At 43.5% G+C, this 21649-nt stretch overlaps 1 protein-coding gene across 1 annotated transcript in view; it reads right to left on the reverse strand.

The window, feature by feature from the left end:
- Positions 1 to 243: 243 nt before the first annotated feature.
- The window catches only part of Elavl1 (ELAV like RNA binding protein 1), a 41784-nt gene continuing 20378 nt past the window's right edge, over positions 244 to 21649 (reverse strand). The window contains exons 3-6 of the mRNA XM_027415837.2: positions 16958 to 17061; positions 12092 to 12245; positions 6814 to 7039; positions 244 to 1797 (exon numbers count right to left, since the gene is read on the reverse strand). Coding sequence (XP_027271638.1) covers positions 1473 to 1797; positions 6814 to 7039; positions 12092 to 12245; positions 16958 to 17061 — 809 coding nt within the window. The 3' untranslated portion in view covers positions 244 to 1472. The remainder of the gene's footprint in view (positions 1798 to 6813; positions 7040 to 12091; positions 12246 to 16957; positions 17062 to 21649) is intronic.

Raw genomic sequence — 21649 nt, forward strand, 5'->3', positions numbered from 1 at the left:
TCCTGAGGCTGCAGGGGCCAGGCCTCACCTGTTCCCAAGGTCTTCCCTCTGACCTTCTCTACCAGCTCCCCCGTTAAGAACCATTGATCCTCAGCTGTGTGTCTAGACCATAGATCCAGAAATGCTTTTTAAACTTTGAGGCAAGTGTTTAAGGTTTGACAGACTCCTCCCTGCATGCTGGGCTGTCTGTGCCTTCCCTAGCCAAAAAAGAAAGAAAAGGTAAAACAAAAAACAAAACAAAACTCGAGCAAAACAAAATCAAATTTAATGGTCTTAAATGCAAAAGTAAAAACAAACAAAAAACACAAAAAAGCAAAAGAAAATTAACAGAACAGAACCCCAAACGTCAAGGCAGTTATGAAGAGAACTTTGAGGGTTAATCCTTAAAACTACAAATCAAAGGTTTTTGTTAATAGATAACTGGCAAGAAGTACTTTTCTGCTGAGTGTTCATACAAAAGCAAAGTTTCAAAACAAAAATCTGACTAAGATTGGAAAAAGTCTAGTGCTCACAAGGAGGGATGCGAGAAATACAATGCTCAAATGTTTCTGTGTCATTAAAAACAGCTATCACTGTGCATTCAAGCTGGGTTAAATGGTCTTGGAAACTCGAGAGGTTGCATGAACAACAGTATCCGATGTGTGGCACCATGCATGCAATGTGTGGACAGACACTCAGGATGTCAGAGGAGTTGGACATCTTCAGGCATGCCCGGAGCTCAGGTCTGACTCTGGAATATACTGGAGCTGCCCTGAAACTCTTTGGTCCGTTCTCATTGGTGCCTGGGCTTATAAAACACCTTTGTGTCCTCTGGAGGGCCTGGCCCAGCCCAACATGTGGAACCCACCCTTCCCTGGTAAAGGCCCACAGAGAATGGGCCCTGCTGCTGCTCCCAACACCACAGAGCCAGGACTGAGTGTGTAGGAGGCAGCAGTGGGACCTGCTGAAGAGGGCAGATTTCCCGTCAACTAAAGCAGAAATTGCTTAAAATGGTGAAACAGTTGAGAAAACACATTCTCCATCTGTCTAACATCTTTAGGTTAAAAACTAGAACTAAGAAGAAAAAAAGGTCTTTGTTTTGTTTTAAATCTGGTCTGTGGAGACATCAAATGAAATAGGTGTTAGACAGTCTTAGAAGTTAAAGCATGCTTCCGTTCCACCACCATCCAGAGGGACTGGTTAGTCAATGCAGTCTACTTAGGTTTCGGTTTAATATATACTTTAAAGGAAATAACTTAATAAACTTAAAATTGGTCTAACATTTGTGGGATTTCAAGCATTTGAACATGTTGGTTGCATCCCAGAGTATAAAAACCTTTTGCACTTCTCATTTAGACTAAGACAAACACTTGTGAAAATTGGCGCAAAATGAGTTGTACACTAACAAAAAAGTTTCAACTTCTTCACTCTTAATTATCTATTCCGTACAAAAAAAAGAAAAAAGAAAAGAAAAAAAGAAAAGCATGAGCGAGTTATTTGTGGGACTTGTTGGTTTTGAAGGAAACCTGTAAAATTTTGTCCCCCAGGCGGTAGCCGTTCAGACTTGCTATGGCCATTGCAGCTTCTTCATAGTTTGTCATGGTCACAAAACCAAACCCTTTGCACTTGTTGGTGTTGAAATCACGAATCACTTTCACATTGGTGACTGCACCAAAGGGGCCAAACATCTGCCAGAGGATCCCCTCATCAGCGTCTTGCCCAAGGTTGTAGATGAAGATGCACCAGCCCGAGGAAGCATTGCCGGGGACATTGACACCAGAAATCCCACTCATGTGATCTACACCCATAGGGGAGAACCTAGCAAACAGAGAGCACACGTTCAGGTCAAGGTTAAGGCTGGTAGTGTACCTGCACAGGAGGGGTAAGAGGAAGGATGGACAGGGCCAGGATGACAGTACATTGGTTTAAGGATACTGGGCCTCTTACTTCTCTACACAGCCAGCTCCTCTAAGCTATGGATGCTTAAGGCTGGGGTACTATGTGAGTTAAATGACTTAAAAGAAAAAAAAAAGCATATATTAGCCGTATAAGGTAACAGTGTTCACTGTGACATTTTTTTCACCTTAATTATGCTGAGGAAAGAACTGAAGGTGGGCACTGAGCCACAAGCCCAGCCCCATACCCCTTATTTGAAGCTCTGTGAGTTTCTTTCACATGCCCCAGTGCAGGTGGCAGTACTCTTTCAGAGATCTTTCATTGTCACTTTCTTTGAGGGAAACTTCACATTCTGTGTGTGAGTATGTATAGATTAATCCATGCAGGTGAAGGAGGAAGTCTTTCCCTCCAAGTTTAGTCCCTTCTCACTGTTTTCTTGTCTTCTGGTTTTCTACCCCGTCCCCCCCAAGACAGGGTATCTCTGTGTAGCCCTGGTTGTCCTGGAACTCACTATGTAGACTAGGCTGGCCTTGAACTCAGAGATCTGCCTCCGCCTCCAGAGTGCTGGGATTACCTCTGGTTTTAGTCCTTCTTTATTGTGATATTTCTGACTGAGGAGTCAAAGCCCAGGATTTTCTGGAAAGAGTACAAAGCTGCACACAGCTAATACAGGTTACAGTAATTCCTTCCCCTTAGCTCTGAGCTGGCTCAAACCACCTCACGAGGGCCAGGTCAAGCTACTAAGGTCTATAAACTCAGTAGATAGGAACAAGGCTAGAGGAATATCAGCAACTTGACAACCACAGGGAATTTTCCCCACAGTGACACAATCACTACCACCCCGCTCTACCCTCACATCCACTCACCACCCTTTCCTCCCTTGTCTCTCCACCATGTCCTGTTTTTCTATTTCTTATTCTATAGCTCATGCTGGCTCAGGATTAGCCTGAGTGCTAGGACAACAGATATGTATACCATGCTTGGCCACAGTGAACTGTTAAACATGTGGATTAAAAAATGTGGATGTAGTAGTAAGGTTTAAGGATAATAATAGAAGAAGCAGCACTGAGAAAAGAATAATGGCCTGAGGGAATATGAAAGACTGTTTGAGGACATATGTACATCTGTGGAGTTGCATAGCACAACCAAAGAAACATTACTTGCTCCAAAATGATACCAGATCTGGCTATGGTATCGCATGCTACTTTACTTGCAATATGGTAAAAGAAGGCTTTAGGGCTAGTTTCAATGTGGTGAGAAAGAACCAAGATACAGTATTTGCTTGGTTTTAAAAACTGTATAATTGGTTTCAATAGCCAGCAGTATGATGTAGTAGTTGATGGCCTTCTGTGGTCAGAGGCAATCTTGGGCAGAAAGATTATGGTACTGTTGATGTGAGTGATAGGATGGTACCCAGGTTAGATACTAAGCTGTGCTAGTTTTCAATGACCAGTAGAAAGAGGTTCTGACCATAGTTCCAAGTCACCTAGATTTTCATGGGGCAACTACAGTAGGCCTACTACATTTACGGGTTCTCCATCTGTATTTTGTTTTGTTGTTAGTTTTTGAGATAGGGTCTCACTATATGTAGATTTAGATGGCCTGGTCTCACTATGTAGATCAGGCCTGCTTCAAACTAGAGATCCACCTGTTCTGTCTTCTAAGTGTTGGGATTAAGTGTGTGCTAACACACCCATGTTTTGTTTTGTTTTTAAAAGCAGGGTCTGACATAGTTCAAGCTGGACTCTGACTCTCTATATAACTAAGGATAGCCCTGAATTTCTCTTGCCTCCACCTTCCAAGTGCTAGAGTGACAGGTTTGTACTAACACACCTAACTTATGTGGTGCTAGGAATGGAACCCAGGGCTTCATACATACTAGGTAAGCACTCTTCCAACCAAATGATGTCTTCAGCAACCACATCTGCAATTCAACCAATTTTGGATCAAGGAGGATATTCTGGGGGAAAAAAGATCCTTCCCTGCCACCCCCGCCCAATTTCTACCTGTTTTAACTTTGTACAGACTTTTTGAACAGCACACTATCTGTTTCCGTGATAATCACAGAGTATCAGGTATAAATCACATGCAGACCCGGGGATGAGTGAAGAGAGGATATGTATGGGATCAATGCAAACGCCACTCTATTGTATGGTGGACTTCAGCACTGAAGATTCTGGAATGTGAGATAGGGGTGTGAAGGGGTGTCCTAGAACCAATCCTCTAACGAACACCAAAGAATGACTAAATACTGCAAACATCTAGGGTACTATTTTACTATCTTAAAGATTCTTCTGCTTCAGTCTTCCCAGTGCTGGGGTTTCAGACATGCATCTCTAGTCCAGCAAGAATCTCATTTTTAGAAACTGTTCTTGTTGGCTGGACTTTTTAAAGCCGAGAGCTGACTTTTTGGATACAGATAACCACAAATATCTATCTCCCCAATTCTCGTTTCTTAAGGAGATTGCCCTCATCATCTCTGATGGAGAAAGAACCCTGTCCTGCTTGCCTGCTCTCTGTCAACTTGGGCCTCTCTTCCTTTCCTTATCTCTGCCACATTACCAATTCCTTGCCTCCTAACCCCCCCCTTCCCCCACTGCACCATTTCCTTCTGACCTCTAGCATCTTTAGACTCCTAAAATGGCCTGATTCTTTCCTCATGCCTCCCCAGCCTGTCTTTAAGCCAGGAGTTAGAGGCAGGCCAGCTTTGGAACTAGAGCCAGAGGAGGATTCTATATGGCTATACTGTGAAAATAACCTTCTTCAAGACAGACTGTAGAAAGAGCTGGATCTACTAAGACCCATTGCTTAAAGCAAAGATGGGAAATCTATAGAGTAAAGCAGAAAAAGTCTTTATCCACCTAAGGCAAGCCCTTGCCACCTTGACAAAAACAGAAAAAATGGCACCTAAACTCGAATTTTCATTGCTCCTAAGGCAGTAACACCCTGATTCTATTATCTCTGTAGTGACCCTAGCTCATTTTGTTCTAACGGAGTCTGCAACTGACACCATTTTCGGTATGAAGACAAAAGGATTGAGGAAAGCAGACCTTCTTTGGGTCAGGGCCATTGAGCAGCAGACATCTAACATTCAGTTATAAATATGACCAAGCATCTTTGTTACAATATGGCAGAGTACTCAAACCCGAAGCTCTACCCCCAGCACAGCATGAACTGTGTGTAGGAGTGGCAGACCGGTTTGTCAGCATTTGGAAGGCCATTGTTTCTTTCTTTCTTTTTTTTTCCCCAAGTTTCTCTGTACAGCCCTGGCAGTCCTTGAACTGACTCTGTAGATCAGGCTGGCCTTGAACTCAGAGACTTGCCTGGGATTTAAGATATGCACTGCCAGACTTGGCTCTAGGACACATTTTTTTTTTTTTTTTTTTTTTTTTTTTTTTTTTGGTTTTTCAAGATAGGGTTATACAGAGGTGTAACAGCCCTAGCTGTCCTAGAATTCACTCTGTAGACTAGGTTACCCTGGAATTCACAGAGATTCACCTGCCTCTGGTGTGCTAGGATTAAAGGCAGGTACCACCACTGCCTAGCTCTAGGCCATCTTACCCATTAGCTACATAGTGAGTTCTAGGTCATCTTGTCTGTATTAGACTAAAAGAGAAAGAAGAAATAGACAAGGAAGTGGTATGATAAAAGCTTGCCTTAAAAGCCACTGATCAAATGCAAAGCTTACTTACAAACAGGCCTTGCTTAAGCACATGTTGACTGCCATCTTTTCTCACAGATACAAAAGATTTTTTTTTAAATATATATATTTTTTCCTTCCTTTTTTTTTTTTGAGATAGGATTTCTCTATGTAACAGCCCTAGCTGTCATGTAACTTGCTCTGTAGACCAGGCTGGCCTCAAACTCAGAGATCTGCCTGCTTCTGCCTCCCAAGTACTGGGACTAAAGGCATGTACCACCACTGCTAGCACATAGTTCTAAAATACATGTATTTATCTATTTTTATGTGCATGAGTGCTTTGCCTGCATGTATATCTTCACAATGTGTGTGCCTGGTGCCCCCATGGACCAAAAGAGGGGATTGGATTTCCTGGAAGTGAAGTTATAGACAGTTATAATGCAACACATGAGTCCTGGGAACTGAACCTACATCCTCTGGAAGAGAGGCAGTGCTCCTACCTGTTGAGCCATTTCTTTAGGGCCATGATTTTAAAAACAAAAACCCAGGCACACTAAGGATTGAAGAACTGCAATTACTGCTGAATATGACTTTATATTACTGGAACCAAGCACTGAAGACTATCAGCAGCCCGTAGGGTTTGTGCCACCTTTTTGACTCCAAAGACTGATAATGCCTCAGTGGATGTATGGTTGGCCCCCTGCAGCCATGGGCTATCTGTGGACATGACCCACTACAGTCTGGATATACCCTGGAAAAAAGAACCCATATTGTCTGTTGTACAGACTTGCCATTATCCCACATATAACACATTACAGCAACTACTTTCACAGCATGTAGACAGCATTAGGTGTTAAGAGTCATTCAGACTATGGGAGGATATGTGTAGGTGATGTACAAAGATCTTATAGGAGAGCTGAGCAACCCTGCATTTGGTGCCTACAGAGGACCTGGAACCCACTCTCTTACCACTGATATTGAGGGTCCATTGCAATATATTTTGCTTTCCCCTGAGAAAGTTTTGTTTTGTATCCCAGGTAGCCTTTAATTCTTGATCCTTCTGCCTATGTCTCTCCAGTGATGGAAACTGCATGTGTGAGCCAACACGCCCAGTGCACAGACACACTTCTAGTAGAGAGGTGAGGACAAAGCCAGGGAAGATATGACTCTGCTAGGATCAGCCTAGTGTCCCCAGTATTTTCTTCTCGGAGCAGTCCCCTCAACACAGGGCTATGTATAGCTTGAAGGAGTGTAGCAGGCTACAAATAGCCCACTAGAATGTCAATCTACGGACCCACCTGAATCTCTGCGCCTGGTGGTGCACAGGGCCTCCAAACCGCCTAGCAGGAGAGTGGTACAGCTGCGAGAGGAGAGCCATGTTTTTGTTCTGGTTGGGATTGGCTGCAAACTTCACTGTGATGGGCTCAGAGGAACCTGGGGGTTTATGACCATTGAAACTGGTAATTGCCTCTTCTGCTTCCGACCGTTTGTCAAACCGGATAAACGCAACCCCTCTGGACAAACCTTTTTAACAAACCAACAAAAATGGAGTTAGGGGGAAAATGTAAGGACAGAAAAACAAAACAAAACAGACAAAAGTCAAGTCTATAGGCTGTGGTTCAAACTGTGCACCTACATAATGAAATAAATTGAAATCAAACCCAAATATGCAACAAATAAATAAAACAATTACTAGTGGAAGATTAAAATTTCAGACTCTCTTTTGAGCTGAAACAATGACTCCCTGGGAGGAGGAAAGTAGTAAACTGTGCTTTCAAGAACATTTAGAAATGGGTGAGGGCTGCAAACACTGAAGAGTCAGTTAGGAAGGTGTTAAGGGTCCTTTCTGAGTGACATCTCTGAACTGGATTCTGGATGTGGTATGGAAGAATGGCCACCCCAACTTGACTAAACATTCTCATTCACAAGACCAGCAAAGGCTAACCTGGATGGGGGTGATCCTTCTCTAGACAAACATTTTTTGGTTTGACACAGGGCTGGCTTCAAACTATGTTGCCTATGACCTTGAACTCCTACTAATCTTGCTTCTACCTGTCAAGTGCTTCAATCCCAGGTATGTGTCACTATACCTAGTTTATGTGTGCTGGGGACTGAACTCAAGTCCTTCTGCATGCCAGGCAAGCACTCTACTAATGGTGCTTTATCCCCGGTTTAGGCAAAGGCCCATAGAGTACAGTTAAAGAGTAACAATGATGGCCTAGAGCCTTGGGTGACCTGTTAAGTGAGCATGCTGTCAAATATTCTCAAGTCTCCTCCCCATCTCAGTACTTTCCCCAATCATATCTTAGAAGATCCCCAAATGCCATATGATTCATGTATGAGCACAGAAGCCAGGGATGCTATGGATACTTTCTTCTGGGTTCAATGGCAGCACTGCAAAACCCAACAAAAGTTACCCCTACTTAAAATGCATAGTATGCACTGATTTTGTGATTCCAGACCTAGCAAGATGCCATGTGCTGGGAAGATTCTGGCACTTGAGCTCATTTATAAATTTTAAGCCTTTAAGAACACCTGAAGACCAACCGTTGGCAGATGCTGTCTGTATTTACTCTTACACAGCAAAATTGACAGTTTGGCTGATACTGGAAAGCTGAACACTGACCTAACTTTAGGCCAGTATGATTCAAAGTTGTTGTTGGTTGGCACAAGGTCACCTTTAGAGTGACTGTCATTCTACTTCTTAGACCTGTGTCCAAGTTGAGGAAAAGCCCATGTCTAAGTGTTGTTGTTTTTTTTTGTTTTGTTTTGTTTTATGCAACTGCTTTCAAATAAAAAATACCTGAAAGAAAAAGGAGATGATAGCTCATGGAGGAGGTAAAAAAAAAATCCATAAGTGTCTGATGAATTCATACTTCTGAAGATAACTCTGTGATTTGTATTTTATTTTTAATTGAAAGTATTTTTTTCATACAATAGTTTTATCATCATTTCCACTCCCTGTTCTCCTTCTAGATCCTTCCCTCATTCCCATCCACAACTCCATGCCTTCTTTCTCTCATTTTAGAAAACAGGGAAATAAAAACAAACAAACTGGGAAAGAACAAAAGTGTTATGAGACAAAAAAGCTCCAAAAATACCATTGAGTTAGTTTTCAGTTGGCTGTCTACTTCGAGGAATGGAGCCTGCGGTTAAGTGTGATCTGTATACCCAGTGAGACTCCATTAGAAAAGAAAACAAGTTTTTCCTTTGTGAGATGACTTCTTGTTTAGGGATGGGAGATAATGTCCACTTCCAGTGCCCAAACATCATCAGCTTGGACCTGTGCAGGCCTGGTGTATGCTGCTACTATCTCTATGAGTTCATATGTGTCTCAGTCCTGCTGTATCCAGGTGATGGGGGATGTCCTTCTGTATATGTTTCTTTTATTGGTTGATGAATAAAATACTGATTGGCCAGACAGGAAGTACAGTGGGGCTACAAGAGGAAGGAAAAGGAGAGAGAGGGACAGGAGAGGCCATGTAGCTGCCAAAGGAGTAACAGGTCCAGGCATTCTCTGGCAAGCCAAGACCACATGGAAATACATAAATTAATAGAAATGGGTTAATAATTAAGACAGAGCTAGCCAATAAGAAGCCCTAGCCATCAGCCAACAGTTTAATAATTAATAGAGCACCTGTGTATCTATTTGGGGCTGAAGGGTGTGGGACAAGAAACTCCAGTTACAGGAAGGCAGTGTTTCCTTGGTGTCTTCCATCCCCACTGGCCCTTACTGTGACTCTTCTTCAGAAAGTTTTCTGAATTAGGCTTTATTTTTGCTAGTGTTTTCAGGACTAACAACAGAGACTTAAGAATTGGCACAATTTCCAGATGTGTGAACTAATCGAATTTACAATTTTGAATAAGGAAACAAAAATAATAAAAAATAAAAATTAGTTCTACTGACTATGGATGTGAACAATTAGAAAAACATTTAAAATATTAATTTTTATTCTATATGTGTGAGTGCTTTGCCTGTGTGTATGTATGTGTACCAGTTTGTGCCTGTGCAGGTCAAAAGAATGCATCCAGCAGTCTGGAACTGGAGTTGCACATGGCTATAAGCTGACATGTGGGTGCTGGGAACTGAACTGGGTCCTTTGGGTGAGTAGCAAGTACTCTTAACAACTAAGCCATCTCTCTAGCCCCACGGAAGACTTTAGTTTTTCAAGACAGTTTTTCTGGCTACCCTGGAACTCACTCTGTGGAACAGGCTAGCCTCAAACTCACAGAGATCCACCTGCCTCTGAGACTAAAGGTGTGAGCTACCACCACAGGCTATATAAAGATTCTTAAAAGAAGATCCTGGTTTTCCTTCTTTTTAAAGGTAGGGTCTCACCTGGATGGCTCCAAACTCATTGAGATCTATGTGCCTCTGCCTACAGAGTGCTGGGATTAAAGGACTGTGCCACCATATCTGCCTGTTTTTGTTGTTGTCTTAAACATTTATTTAGGCACTGTATGCACACTGTATGCATACCATACATAGAGGTAAAACACTCATAACACATAAAATAAAAATGTATTTAAAAACAATTGTGATGGTTTGAATGAGAATGGCTCCACAGTTACATATATTTGAACACTTAGTCCCCAGTTGGGAAGGATTAGAAGTATGACCTTGCTGGAGGAAGGGTTTCACTGGTAGAAGGCACTCATAGCCTTGTGGTTGTGATCATAATGTATGCCTTCTACTGTTCCTTCCCTCTGCCATCATGAGCTCTAATCTTTTGAAATCATAAGCCAAATTAAGTACTTTCTTTTATAATTCGCCTCGCTCAGTGTTTTATCACAGCAATAGAAAGGTAACTAAGACAATGGTGAATAAAAACAAGAAATATTCACTTATTTACCATGTGTTTGTGTATATGTGTCTGCCGCAATGAAGGTGTAGAAGTCAGAGATAACATAAGGGTTCTCTTCTTCCAGCATATTAGAGCCCATGAATTGGATTTGTTTATCAGAGTTGGGAGCAATTACCTTTACATACACAGCCACCACGCTAACCCCATATGCTACTCCGTTAAGTACTTCCTTTTTTGTCCCCACTACTGGGAACAAGACCTAGGACCTTACTCATGGTATGCAGACTCTACCACCCACAGGACCATGTTCCCATCCTTGGTTCTGAACTTCAAATGCTTTTCTTCTACAGAACTTAACACAAGTCTTCCCTTTCAATACCCTTCTCTCTTTGGAATGTTGAGCTTCATAAAGTCTTAGCAAGAGTATTGTTTCTCTCCAGCAGAAGTCCTGGGAGAGCAAGTGAGTATCTCTTGATGGCTTCATCTGTGGAAGGAGGGGCTAGGGAAGGGAGGGGGGATCCCGCCACGTCCTTTTGCTTAGAGTGTAGCATCCTTTGCTAAAGTAGCTGAGAACAGCAGTGAAGGCCAAGGGAAAACAGTGAAATCATCCTGAGTTCAGAGCTAACTGGGGAGAGAGGGTGACAGTGTGGGGTGTCTCTTGGACAGGGGAAAGAGACAAAGTCTCTACAAACAGATGAGGGAGCTGCCTTTAGAAGCGACACTTTCTGCACAATGGGCCTAACTATGCCAGAGAAGCAGAGGGGAGCCTATAGGAAAAATGGTATGTTCTTGGGGATGGAGTTCTGCTTCAGTTTCCCACACCCAGCACTGCTGGGCCACAACTGACAAAGGAGCCACATGTGATCTAGGAGGAGCCTCAGGTAGAAGCACCTGTGTTAGCTTGGTCACCTACTGGCCAGTAGCTCACTGCCTCTCTCAACAGGTACTTCAGGGAATACTGATAACTTTCAGGGCAAACTGGGGGTGGAAGTTCCTGCTATGTAAACACTATATCCCAGTCTGCTGCCCATCCATAAGGTACACAATGGGGTGAGGGAACCTGGGCCTTTCGGGAACAGACTGCTCAGAGTAGGTGTTAATACATAGCTTGGGGTCCAAGTCTATATTGAGATGGCCTGAGAGGGACCTGCCAAGTGGTCAGGATGGAAGGGACAGGAATTAACTGTTTTCTCTGGAGAGGAGCATCCCAATCATGAAGACTGAGGAAGTCCATCTGAAACAGCCAATGGTGTGGCTTCTGGTCAACAAGGTGGGGAATTGGAACTCTTAAGAGGAGACACATTGACACCACATACCTGGAGTAAGAACTACAAATGACAGGTGAACAGCAACTTTGCCAACTATTCCCAGGCCAGTGAAAGCTACTTAGGTGTACAGAGAAGTTACCAGAATTTTGATGTTTTTCCTACAAAATGCCCACCTAATTAATGCTGGGTGGCTTTTTTTTTTTTTTTTTTGAGAGAGGGGCTCACTATGTTACCCTGGCTGGTCTGGCATTTGCTATATAAACCAGGCAGATGACAAACTCTGATTCACTGTTGGATTAAAGGTGTGCACCATTACCCCGCCCCCCAGGATTCTTTAATGCCACCTCACTCCCCTAGCCCAATCAAATGAAAATTAAGGTCTTCTCATGCCCAATCTGTCCCCTTTAGGAGGCTAATTATCAATATTTCTCTATCTTCCCTAGAACACCTGGTCCTGGGCTCAGAGAGAAGCCTTTGCTTCCTATCCTAGCTCCTGTCTGTACCTGTGGTCTGATCCACAAGGACCCTGGAATTGATGATTCGCCCAAACCGAGAGAACATGTCCTCCACGTCCTTCTGAGTCATGGTCCTCGGGAGCCCACTGATGTACAAGTTGGCATCTTTGATGACCTCTGAGCTTGGGCGAGCATATGACACCTTAAAATAAAACAAGTCAGAATTAGGGCTGATATGGGGCCAAAACACCACAGTAAGGAACCAAAATTTGGTGTTATAAAGCCAATGTTGTGGCAAGTAATTGCACATAAGACAATCTCTTGCAATGGCATTGTTCTGGAACTTCACTACAGGCCAGCATGGTGCTCAGACTCCTTGTAGCCTTTTCTCAGTTGGTCCTCAGCATCTCTAACAAGCAGAACATTATTCCTATTACACGAAGACAAAGAGACCACAGGCCCACAACAGTTGGGATTCAAGTTCATGCTGCCTGCTGAAAATAGGAGCTAGGTCCCTACCTGCAAGGAACTTGTGGTATGACAGACAAAAGCTGAGACCAACAACCCTTGCCAGTATGTAAGCCACTATAAAAGCCTAGATAAGAATGTTGCACAGGGGGCTGGAGAGATGGCTCAGTGGTTAAGAGCACTGGCTGCTCTTGCGGAGAACCCGGGTTCAATTCCCAGTACACACAAGGAAGCTCAAATTGTCTGTAACTCTAGTTCCACGGCATCCGATACCAATGCACATAAAATAGAAGTAAAAAAAAAAAAAAAAAAGTTCCTCAGAAAACTCCATTACAAAAAAAAAAAAAAAGAATGCTGCACAGAGGGGCCCGTGATCAGCACTCAAATGCTTGGTGTTAACGCCTGTGCTAGGAGAAAGAAAGAAAGGGAAGCCCCAAAGGCAACAGCAAGGAAAGGTTTCAGGTGCTTTCCCTTGTAGAGGCACTAGAGGTAGTAGAGACCTCAAAGACCAGGGGCAGCCAAGGCATACTGATGACACAGTATGGTTAGTAGGAGGCATTTCTGCTGGTAGAGAGGTGGCCTGGCAAGATGGGACCGAAAGCTGAGTCAGGAAGCTGAGTACAAAGTTGGGTGTGTGTGCATGAACCAAGTGCTCCAGAAATGGGGTGTGTGGTGGGTGGGAGAAGAACTCAGATCTGTGTATTGAAGGTACAAAACTGCTTAAACATGGCAAGAAGCTACCCACCTCATGGCTAACACCAGAACTACTAGGAAGCTGGGAAGCATAGTCTGAGGAAATGAAGCTGTATACAGTAGATGCTCCCCTATCTGTTCTCGGGCCTTGGGTACCAAGGTACAACATGTAGAGCAAGAGCTCTGTGGATACATGGCCACTCCATAATCTAAATCAGGGGTTAACACATACATGTGACTGTTCTGCCTTGGTTCACAGCCTCCCCAGCTTCTCTATCCACAGAGGCCCACAGTGTTCATGTCTAACATCAACACTCTGAAGAATACCCATTCACTCATGCCTAAGGTAAGTACCCACAACTAAGGGCCTCCAACATCACAAAAGGCCTTAGTGAAAAACACTAAATTTTGGGCAGGACAGTTTAAAAAAGAAGATAGCCTCCCCACTACCAGGGCTGCCAGGTCTTCTAGGCTTTCCCAGAATTAGGAAGATTAGGCTGTATCAGCAAGGAGCTGCCATCCAGAACTTGCATACCTTGCTTAAGCTATATACAGGATCATTTTCTTAGAGATACAGGCATTCCTAAATTGTGACTGAGTGGCACCAGTAGGGCAGAGCTCAGGGTTAGCATGGTCTGTAGCTAAGGAAAACTTCAATGCTAATGTTGGACAGGATCACAGGAACTCTATTTGCCCTTTCTCTTTAGGCTCTGCCAAGTTCAAAGTCAACACTGAGTCCCATGGAGCTGAACTAGGGCATCTGGTACTGCTGCGTGTGCATGGACCCTTTGAATATCCTTGAGCACACCACAAGGACCCTCTAAGTTCTCAGCAACACCTTTCCTTTAGTGTCAATCCAGTGCTTTCCTGTCCTCATCTTGCGAAATCTGTGAATGGCTGAAATTATACATACATACTATGTATTTCCCTTTGCCCAATTCAGCATCTCACCGTTAAGCAGAAACTCTCAGGATCATAGAATGTGATCTGGTTTCTATACAGACTTAGTTAAGACAAGGTCACACATGGGAGGCTGGGACCCTAGTTTGATATAATTGTGTGCTTACTGAAAGGGAAATCTGGACCCAGGCACAATGTTATGTAGAGATGGAGGTAGAGAACAAGGTGATGCTTCTATAACCCAAGGAATGCCATGTATTGCCAGCAACTGTTAGACTTTAGAGAAGCTTGTGAGGAATCCTCTTCCAGGTCCTCGGGAAGAAACCAACATTGCTAACCTCCTTGTTCTACGACTTCAGAGCAGTAAAATGGTTTCTGCTATTTAGGACATCTGGTCTAGGGTACTAGACAAACAAACTCCCTGAGCAAGTGGTTGGCACAGACCTCTGTTGCCTACTTAATACATAGTTTTTTTTGTCCCTGTACTACATGTACTATATTACCACAGTCTCACAAACTATATTTTTTATTCAATTAACTCCCTGAGAGTAAAACTTGGATGATTACGGTTTTCTTCAGCACCTACAACAGTAGGGGAAAGTGACATTCAGTAAACACCTGCTAAATAACTCAACCACAGTCACTGGTGATAAGAACACGCATAATGAATCCCAGTGCTCCAGAGATGGGGGCAGGGGATAACAGGTTCACTATGGGCTATATAGTGAAATCCTGCCTCAAAAGATCCACAATAGGTGACCAAAATAAATGTTCCATTTCCTCAGAGATCTGTGCTGTAACTTACATTCCAGGGACTTACCTTCTACCGTGTGCTGGAAAGCTACTAAACTGGTGCTAACTGCCAGGTGCCAGGGCATCCAGTTTCAAGCCCTGGCCTCTGCTCCTCCTTCTCTCCCTTTGCCACACCCTAGGAAAACCATTTCACTTACAGGGGTGGGGGTGGGGGTGGGGGTAGAGGTGGCCGTGAGAAAAAGAAAAAGTCAGCTTTTCTTTCTAAACTGAGTGTCATACTCTAATGGGGCTGTGGTGAGGACCCTGAGATGCCATGTGGAAGGATCTGGTCTTCGACCCTGTTAAGTGTGAGTTTCGTGAATCACAAAGCCCTGGCAGGTTGTGGAGCTGCACCTGAGTCTAATCAATTCATTTCCTCACTATAGGAAATGGCTGTTGCCAGGCTGTCACAGAGAATATGGTCAGGAATAGAGGAGCAGAACCATTCACTCTGACCTCTGCAACCAGAGTATAACATCAGGACCAATGAAGACACAAGGGACAATTTAGTCATGAAGAGCTATGATCCGAGGCTAGTCAAATGTGCATGCATGTAAAGCCTTCAAAAAAGACCTGCCTGAAGGGGCAGAAGCAAGGTTTTAGCTTTAGGGACAGAATATGCCTGAGTCTCTTTCAGTACATCTGCTCTTGCTCGGTGCCCCATTCATGAATGACACACCTCGCACCTGTAGGTCCCGAGTCTTCAATACCTTTGTACCCTATTCTGGCCTGGTTAAGGTTTTTCCTCCAGATCAACACTGGACATCCTGGAGGACCTCTTATGGCACAGCCTGAGTGGCAGGTAGGAGCCTGCTAACATAGGCTCCCTCAGGCCAACATGGGCTGTCATATGGGATCTTAGGTTGATGTTAGAATACATCATAGCATTTGGGACAGGCCACAGAAGCCCAAGCACTGGCACAACTATACTTGTATAATAATTTTGTCTGGTCTTTATCCTGGGTTCCTCATGGGAAACCTCTAAAACCATTTAAATGGTTTTTCAGAAGCCTATGGCTTACATCTGGATTTATGCTAAAAGATGGATCAGGATGAAGGCCAAGTCATCAGAAAAATCATGTTAGTGGCTACTAAGTTGGGACTTTGAGTCATACAGTATCGAACCACCCTTGTGTGCTGGGATAGGTGGAGGGGAATAAATGATGCTTATAATGTTATATGACAATAACTAAGCCAGCCACACAGAGAATAAGACTTCCATAGGAACTCAAGACATTGATGAACAATGGAATAGCTTTCATGGTCAGCACATTGCTGTGAGAAAAAGAATGCACCTTGACTCTAGGGTGGGGACATGAGTGCTCTATGTACTGTGCTTTTCTGCTCAGTGGGTCCTGACATAACAGGAACCATAAATTCTGGGGACCATTTTAGTGGCTAATGATCTGAAGGGGACAAGGGGGCTCTAAAATTTCAGCCAGCTGGGTTAGTACTGCAGATGTGGCTGGAAACAGAATTGCTTCTGGCATGAAGGAAGGACAGCCTAATTGTGAACAGTGCTCTTAAATTTGTGTAGGTGGGTATGCTAATCCTGGATGGCTGTTGTCAGACAGAATTGTGAGACATCAGTTGGTATCATTCTGTGTGTAATTACACAACTGTAATGACTTTTATCATACTGCATGGACATATCATCCTGAACTCACAAAGGCAGCAGGGCAGGCAATAGAAGTCACCCAGATCTTGGTCCCTGGCAGCTAGTCCTGACTGGGGGTTCAGGAAAGGTTTGTTGGTGAAGCAGTATCCTCTGAAGGAATATGACAGTACAGTCTCAAGGGTGACAAAGGAGAAATACAGGCTGAGGGCTGTCATGTCTGTCCACAAGGGGAACCAAGGGATGCCCATGGGCTGGGGGTGAGGACTGCCTCCGTATACACTCCCTTCCTACAGCTTTTTATAGTGAGGCTGAAAAGGTTACAAGCCACTCTGGGATAGTTACTAAAGTGTACATGAACTCCCCAAGATGCTCTAGAAGCACCAGACTTCAGAATGACTCCTGTTTAGCACAGGAATTGATGAGGTGGGATCACATCTCTTTACCTTAATGGTTTTGGATTGGAGTCTCAAGCCATTCAGTGTGCTGATTGCTCTCTCTGCATCCTTTGCAGTCACATAGTTCACAAAGCCATAACCCAAGCTGTGTCCTGTAGAGAAAACATGACATTGGTATGCTAGATGCCAATAAGCAGGGAAGGGGAGGTACAAGGGCAGAAAAAGAGAAGACAATGTAACACAGCAAAATTCCAAGGTAGGTACTTGAGATGATGGCAAACCTTTTCATCTTTGCAACTAACAAAGGTAACCTGTAATTAAAAGTTTCTTTAAAAAACTGGCCAGTGAGAAGGCTCAGTTAGTAAAGGGCTTGCTGCCAAGCCTGATGACCTGGGTTCAATCCCTGAAACTTACATGGTAGAAGAACTGAATTAAAATATTCTCTGACCTCCAAATGTGAACTATAGTACATGATCATATACACAAAACAGATAAACTGTTTCTCCAAAAAAAAAAAAAAAAAAAAAAGGTTACCGACTGTATCTTGTGAAATGCTGGCCAGGAGACCCAAAGACACTGGCTGCATTATGGGGCCTGACAGATGAGCAGGTGATGGCCAGTGACCAGAGCCTATTGATTCTCTGAAACCTGAATTGCCCGAGTTGGAAGGCCTATAAGGCTCGGGCACCATCTATACTGGTTCTCTTTCTTTCCTGAGTCTGGGGAAACTGGACTCAGTTAGGAGAAACTAAACTGAGAGAATCCCAAGCCTGCCAAAGGGCCCTGGCCACAGGTTCACAGCCCTGGCCAAACTCCTCCAGCTTTACCTGGTAGAAGAATCCACTACAACAATGCCATCAACACAAATTCAGAGATGAGAGGTGAAAAGCATAAAAGCTAAAGTAACAGCAAAGGATCCTAATGTCCTCTTTGTGAAATATGTAGGTCAGGAAGGATTATCTACCTGTCTACCAGGGAGGGACATGGCATATAGGGAGAAGCCCAGGAAGATGAAGCAACTGGAGTGCTAGTCAGGAAAGAGCTTAGAATCGGATGTCTAGCCATGATCTCTTATTGAGGGAGACTGGAACTTGACTCACTGGTTGGTTATCTAGAAGACCTGGGTTCAATTCCCAGCACCCACATGGAAACTCACAACAGTCTGTAACTCCAGTTCCAGGGGAATCTAACACCTTCACACAGACATAGATGTAGGCAACAAACAAACAAACAAACAAACACAACAATAACAAAAAACCCAAACAAACAAACCCAAACAAAACAAAAACAAACAAAAACCCAAACCACTAATGCATACAAAATAAACATAAATGTGGGGCTGGAGGGATAGCTCAGAGGTTAAGAGCACTGACTGCTTTTTCAGAGGTCCTGAGTTCAATTCCCAGCAACCACATGGTGGCTCACAACCATCTACAATGAGATCTGGTGCCCTCTTCTAGCATGCAGACATATATGCAGGCAAAATACTGTATACATAATAAATAAATATTTAAAAAAACATAAATGTGTTTTGACAAATCTCCATCTCCACCCCTCCAATTCCTCCGCACCCCTTTCCCCTACTATCTATATATGCTCAATTAAAACAAACAAAACCGCTAAGTTCACTTTATGTTACACGAGTGAAGGTCCATCTGTTGGAACAGGGTAGCCCCTCATCAGGAGTTGCATCCCCAAAGGAAATTTACTCTCCTTCCCCCAGCAATAATCAACCACTACTAACTTCTTAGCTAGGAGTAGTACTTCATGAGCCCCTCCAGCTAAGCTGGGATCCAGACTGCTTTGAACTTGTACATGTCTTACACTCAGCCACAGCCATTTTGAGTTAACTGTACTACAGCAGCACAAACATAGTATGAGTAATAGACCACTTTCTGTTTGGATTTACACATCCTTATGAACTCATGCCTGCTAATATTAACCTGTGGCTATGTCCTAGGCCTTAGAGGAGATCTAAAAAACAAAAAAAAGGTTCCCTATTGCTTAAGACAACCCTTACATATCTCATCAAACATGAAGAAGTTGAACTAGTGCCTACTTGGAACCTTCACCCTTACTGACTTAGCATTAATGTTACCGGAGGGTACTCGTACCACAGGAGAAGGTAATCATCAATCTAGCTGTAAACCCAGTGACCTACAATGATGACCTGCTGCAAGATATGCTGTACAATAGTGGCCCAAATGTGGGAGTAATCAACAGCTTTTTGACTGGATTTAAGAACTACTCCATGATATAAAACCCATACTTGATATTGCTTGAGTGGCCAAGAACCTAAGACTGGACAGGATATGGGCCTGGGAAAAACCAAATACTATTATTCTGCTAAAGGAACATAGAAATACAATGACTTCTAATGATATTCTGCTTCACTCAGACATCAACAGTGAAGCATCCTCCTAAAGCAATGAAGAATTAACACAGGAACCAACAAATAGACAATGCATAGAGTAAGAGACTCTGGAGCACTCGATCCTAGATGGGATACCTCCATCAAACTCTTCCCCTTGAATCTTAGGAAGCTGTGCAGAAGAGGAGGTGAAAAATTAAGAACCAACAGGGGAGGATCTGTGTAGATTCAAGCCAGATGGGGAGTAGGGGGTCTCAGCACTGAGAGTGCAAAGTGTACATGGGATCCCATCCCTAACCAACAGGCTATTTGCAACTGATACTTGCTTGCAAAGGAAAAATTAGTCTTTCTAATGGAGTCTCACTGGGTATGGGTAGGTCCCATGCCCAGGATTAGTTGGTCAACACAAAATGAACTCTATGGTGTTTTAGCAGACTTTTTGCCTCTTTGCTTTGCTGGGTCATTTTTGTCATACTGGGTTTCCATTTTTTGTGGGCCTTTTGTGTTTGTTTTCCCCCCTTTGTTTTTTAAAAGGAAGAGAGAGAAAAAGAAATGGTATGGAGTTGGGTGGGTGAGTAGGATCTGAGAGGAGCTGGAGGAGGGGAAAAAGTATCATCAAAATTAAAAAAAGAAACAAACAAAAAGACTAAACAATTTCCCCAAACTCTGTTTCCTAAGTTCTTATCTTTATACCCATACATCAGTGTGTCTCTCTACCCTCATCAGAGCAGCTCTTTTTTTTTTTTTTTTTGCAGTAGACAATGATCAATGCAAAGAACCACAACTGAATGACATGAACAGAATAAAGAGACTGAAGTCTTGAGACAGGATCTTGCACTATTCCTGGAGTTTACTGATTTAGATAGGCAGACTGGATAGCCAATGAGCTTCGGGGATCTACCAGTCTACCCTCCCACCCCATACTCCAGCACCAAGATTACAGGGACTTCAAAAAAGATTCATTCATTCAGCCGGGCATTAGTAGAGCTCACCCTTAATCCCAGCACTCAGGAGGCAGAGGCAGGCCGATCTCTTGAGATTGAAGCCAGCCTGGTCTACAGAGAGAGTTCCATGACAGTCTCCAAAGCAATAGAGAAACCCTATCTCGAAAACTAAGACCAATAAAATAAAATAAAATAATAAACCAACCAAACAAACAAAACCCCCCCAAACAAAGATTCATCATTCATTCATTCATTTATTCATTCATTCTGTATGTAGTATTTTGCCTGCACACCAGAAAAGGGCACCAGATCTCGTTATAGATGGTTGTGAGCCACCATGTGATTGCTGGGAATTGAACTCAGGACCTTTGGAAGAGCAGCAAGTACTTTTAACCTCTGAGCTATCTTTCCAGCTCAATTACAGGGACTTTTTAATGTGGAGATTCTGACTTCTTTAACCCAACTCAGGTCCTTAAGCCTTCATAGTAGGAACTTTGAAACAGCCATTCCTACCCCCCCTTTTCCTATTTATTTTCTAATAAAGAACTCCTAGAGACTTGGCATTATAGCTCCTGACAAAGTGAGGAGCCACAGCAGCAGGGCTGTGGGGCTAGAACAATCCAGTAGTCACACTGCAGAATAATACCAAGAGGACTAAGTTGGGGATATGAGTGTTTCCATAAAAGGTCCCAACTGCAATATATCTGGCCTACACATCTCTACCTATCTCTACAGAGTGGCTAGGCTATTGTACCTATATGCACTTGCTGTTTAATGCTTCTCTGCCAATTCCCCACTGTGCTCAAGCAACACAGCCCATCTGAATTATCTGGACCCCAGGAATGAAACACTTATTTTTCTCTTGTAGGCACCACTGCTTTTGGGCTTTCTTGTCTTTCTTCTCTATTCATGAGGTTGGACCTATCATCATCTCTTCTGATATAGTATCTGTGGCACAGGGGTAGTAAGATTGCAGAGCTACCTTAGTATGGACAACACTGAGTAGACAGCTGATAGGAGGCTTCCAGATGGAGTGAGGAAGTGGTCCCCAAATGACTGTTGGTGTAGACAGCAGTGGGACATCCTAGACTCTCAGATCTTTCTTCAGCCCCAGACTCAAGATACTGGAAGTCTCATACCTGCTGCTTCTGTTGACTAGGGTCAAAGAGCCTTATAGGGTTCTGTCTTTCTTTGGAGAGAGGAGAGATCAGCCTGAGAGCTGGGGAACAGTAGTGGGGAAAGGCTGTTGGGAACTTGGGTAGGAGGACTGGCCTAGAGTCAAGGTCAGGTGGCCAAGGCTCTGCAGATGGAATAATAGTATAGGCAAGAGGGGAAGAGAATAGGAAGGGGCTAATAGATAGGGAGAATAAAACTAAACAAACCATGGCTCCAAGGTCTGAGAATGCCCCAGAGGCTGGCTATACT

Source organism: Cricetulus griseus, chromosome 4 (genome assembly GCF_003668045.3).
Source record: "Cricetulus griseus strain 17A/GY chromosome 4, alternate assembly CriGri-PICRH-1.0, whole genome shotgun sequence".
In the NCBI taxonomy this organism is placed as follows: Eukaryota; Metazoa; Chordata; class Mammalia; order Rodentia; family Cricetidae; genus Cricetulus; species Cricetulus griseus.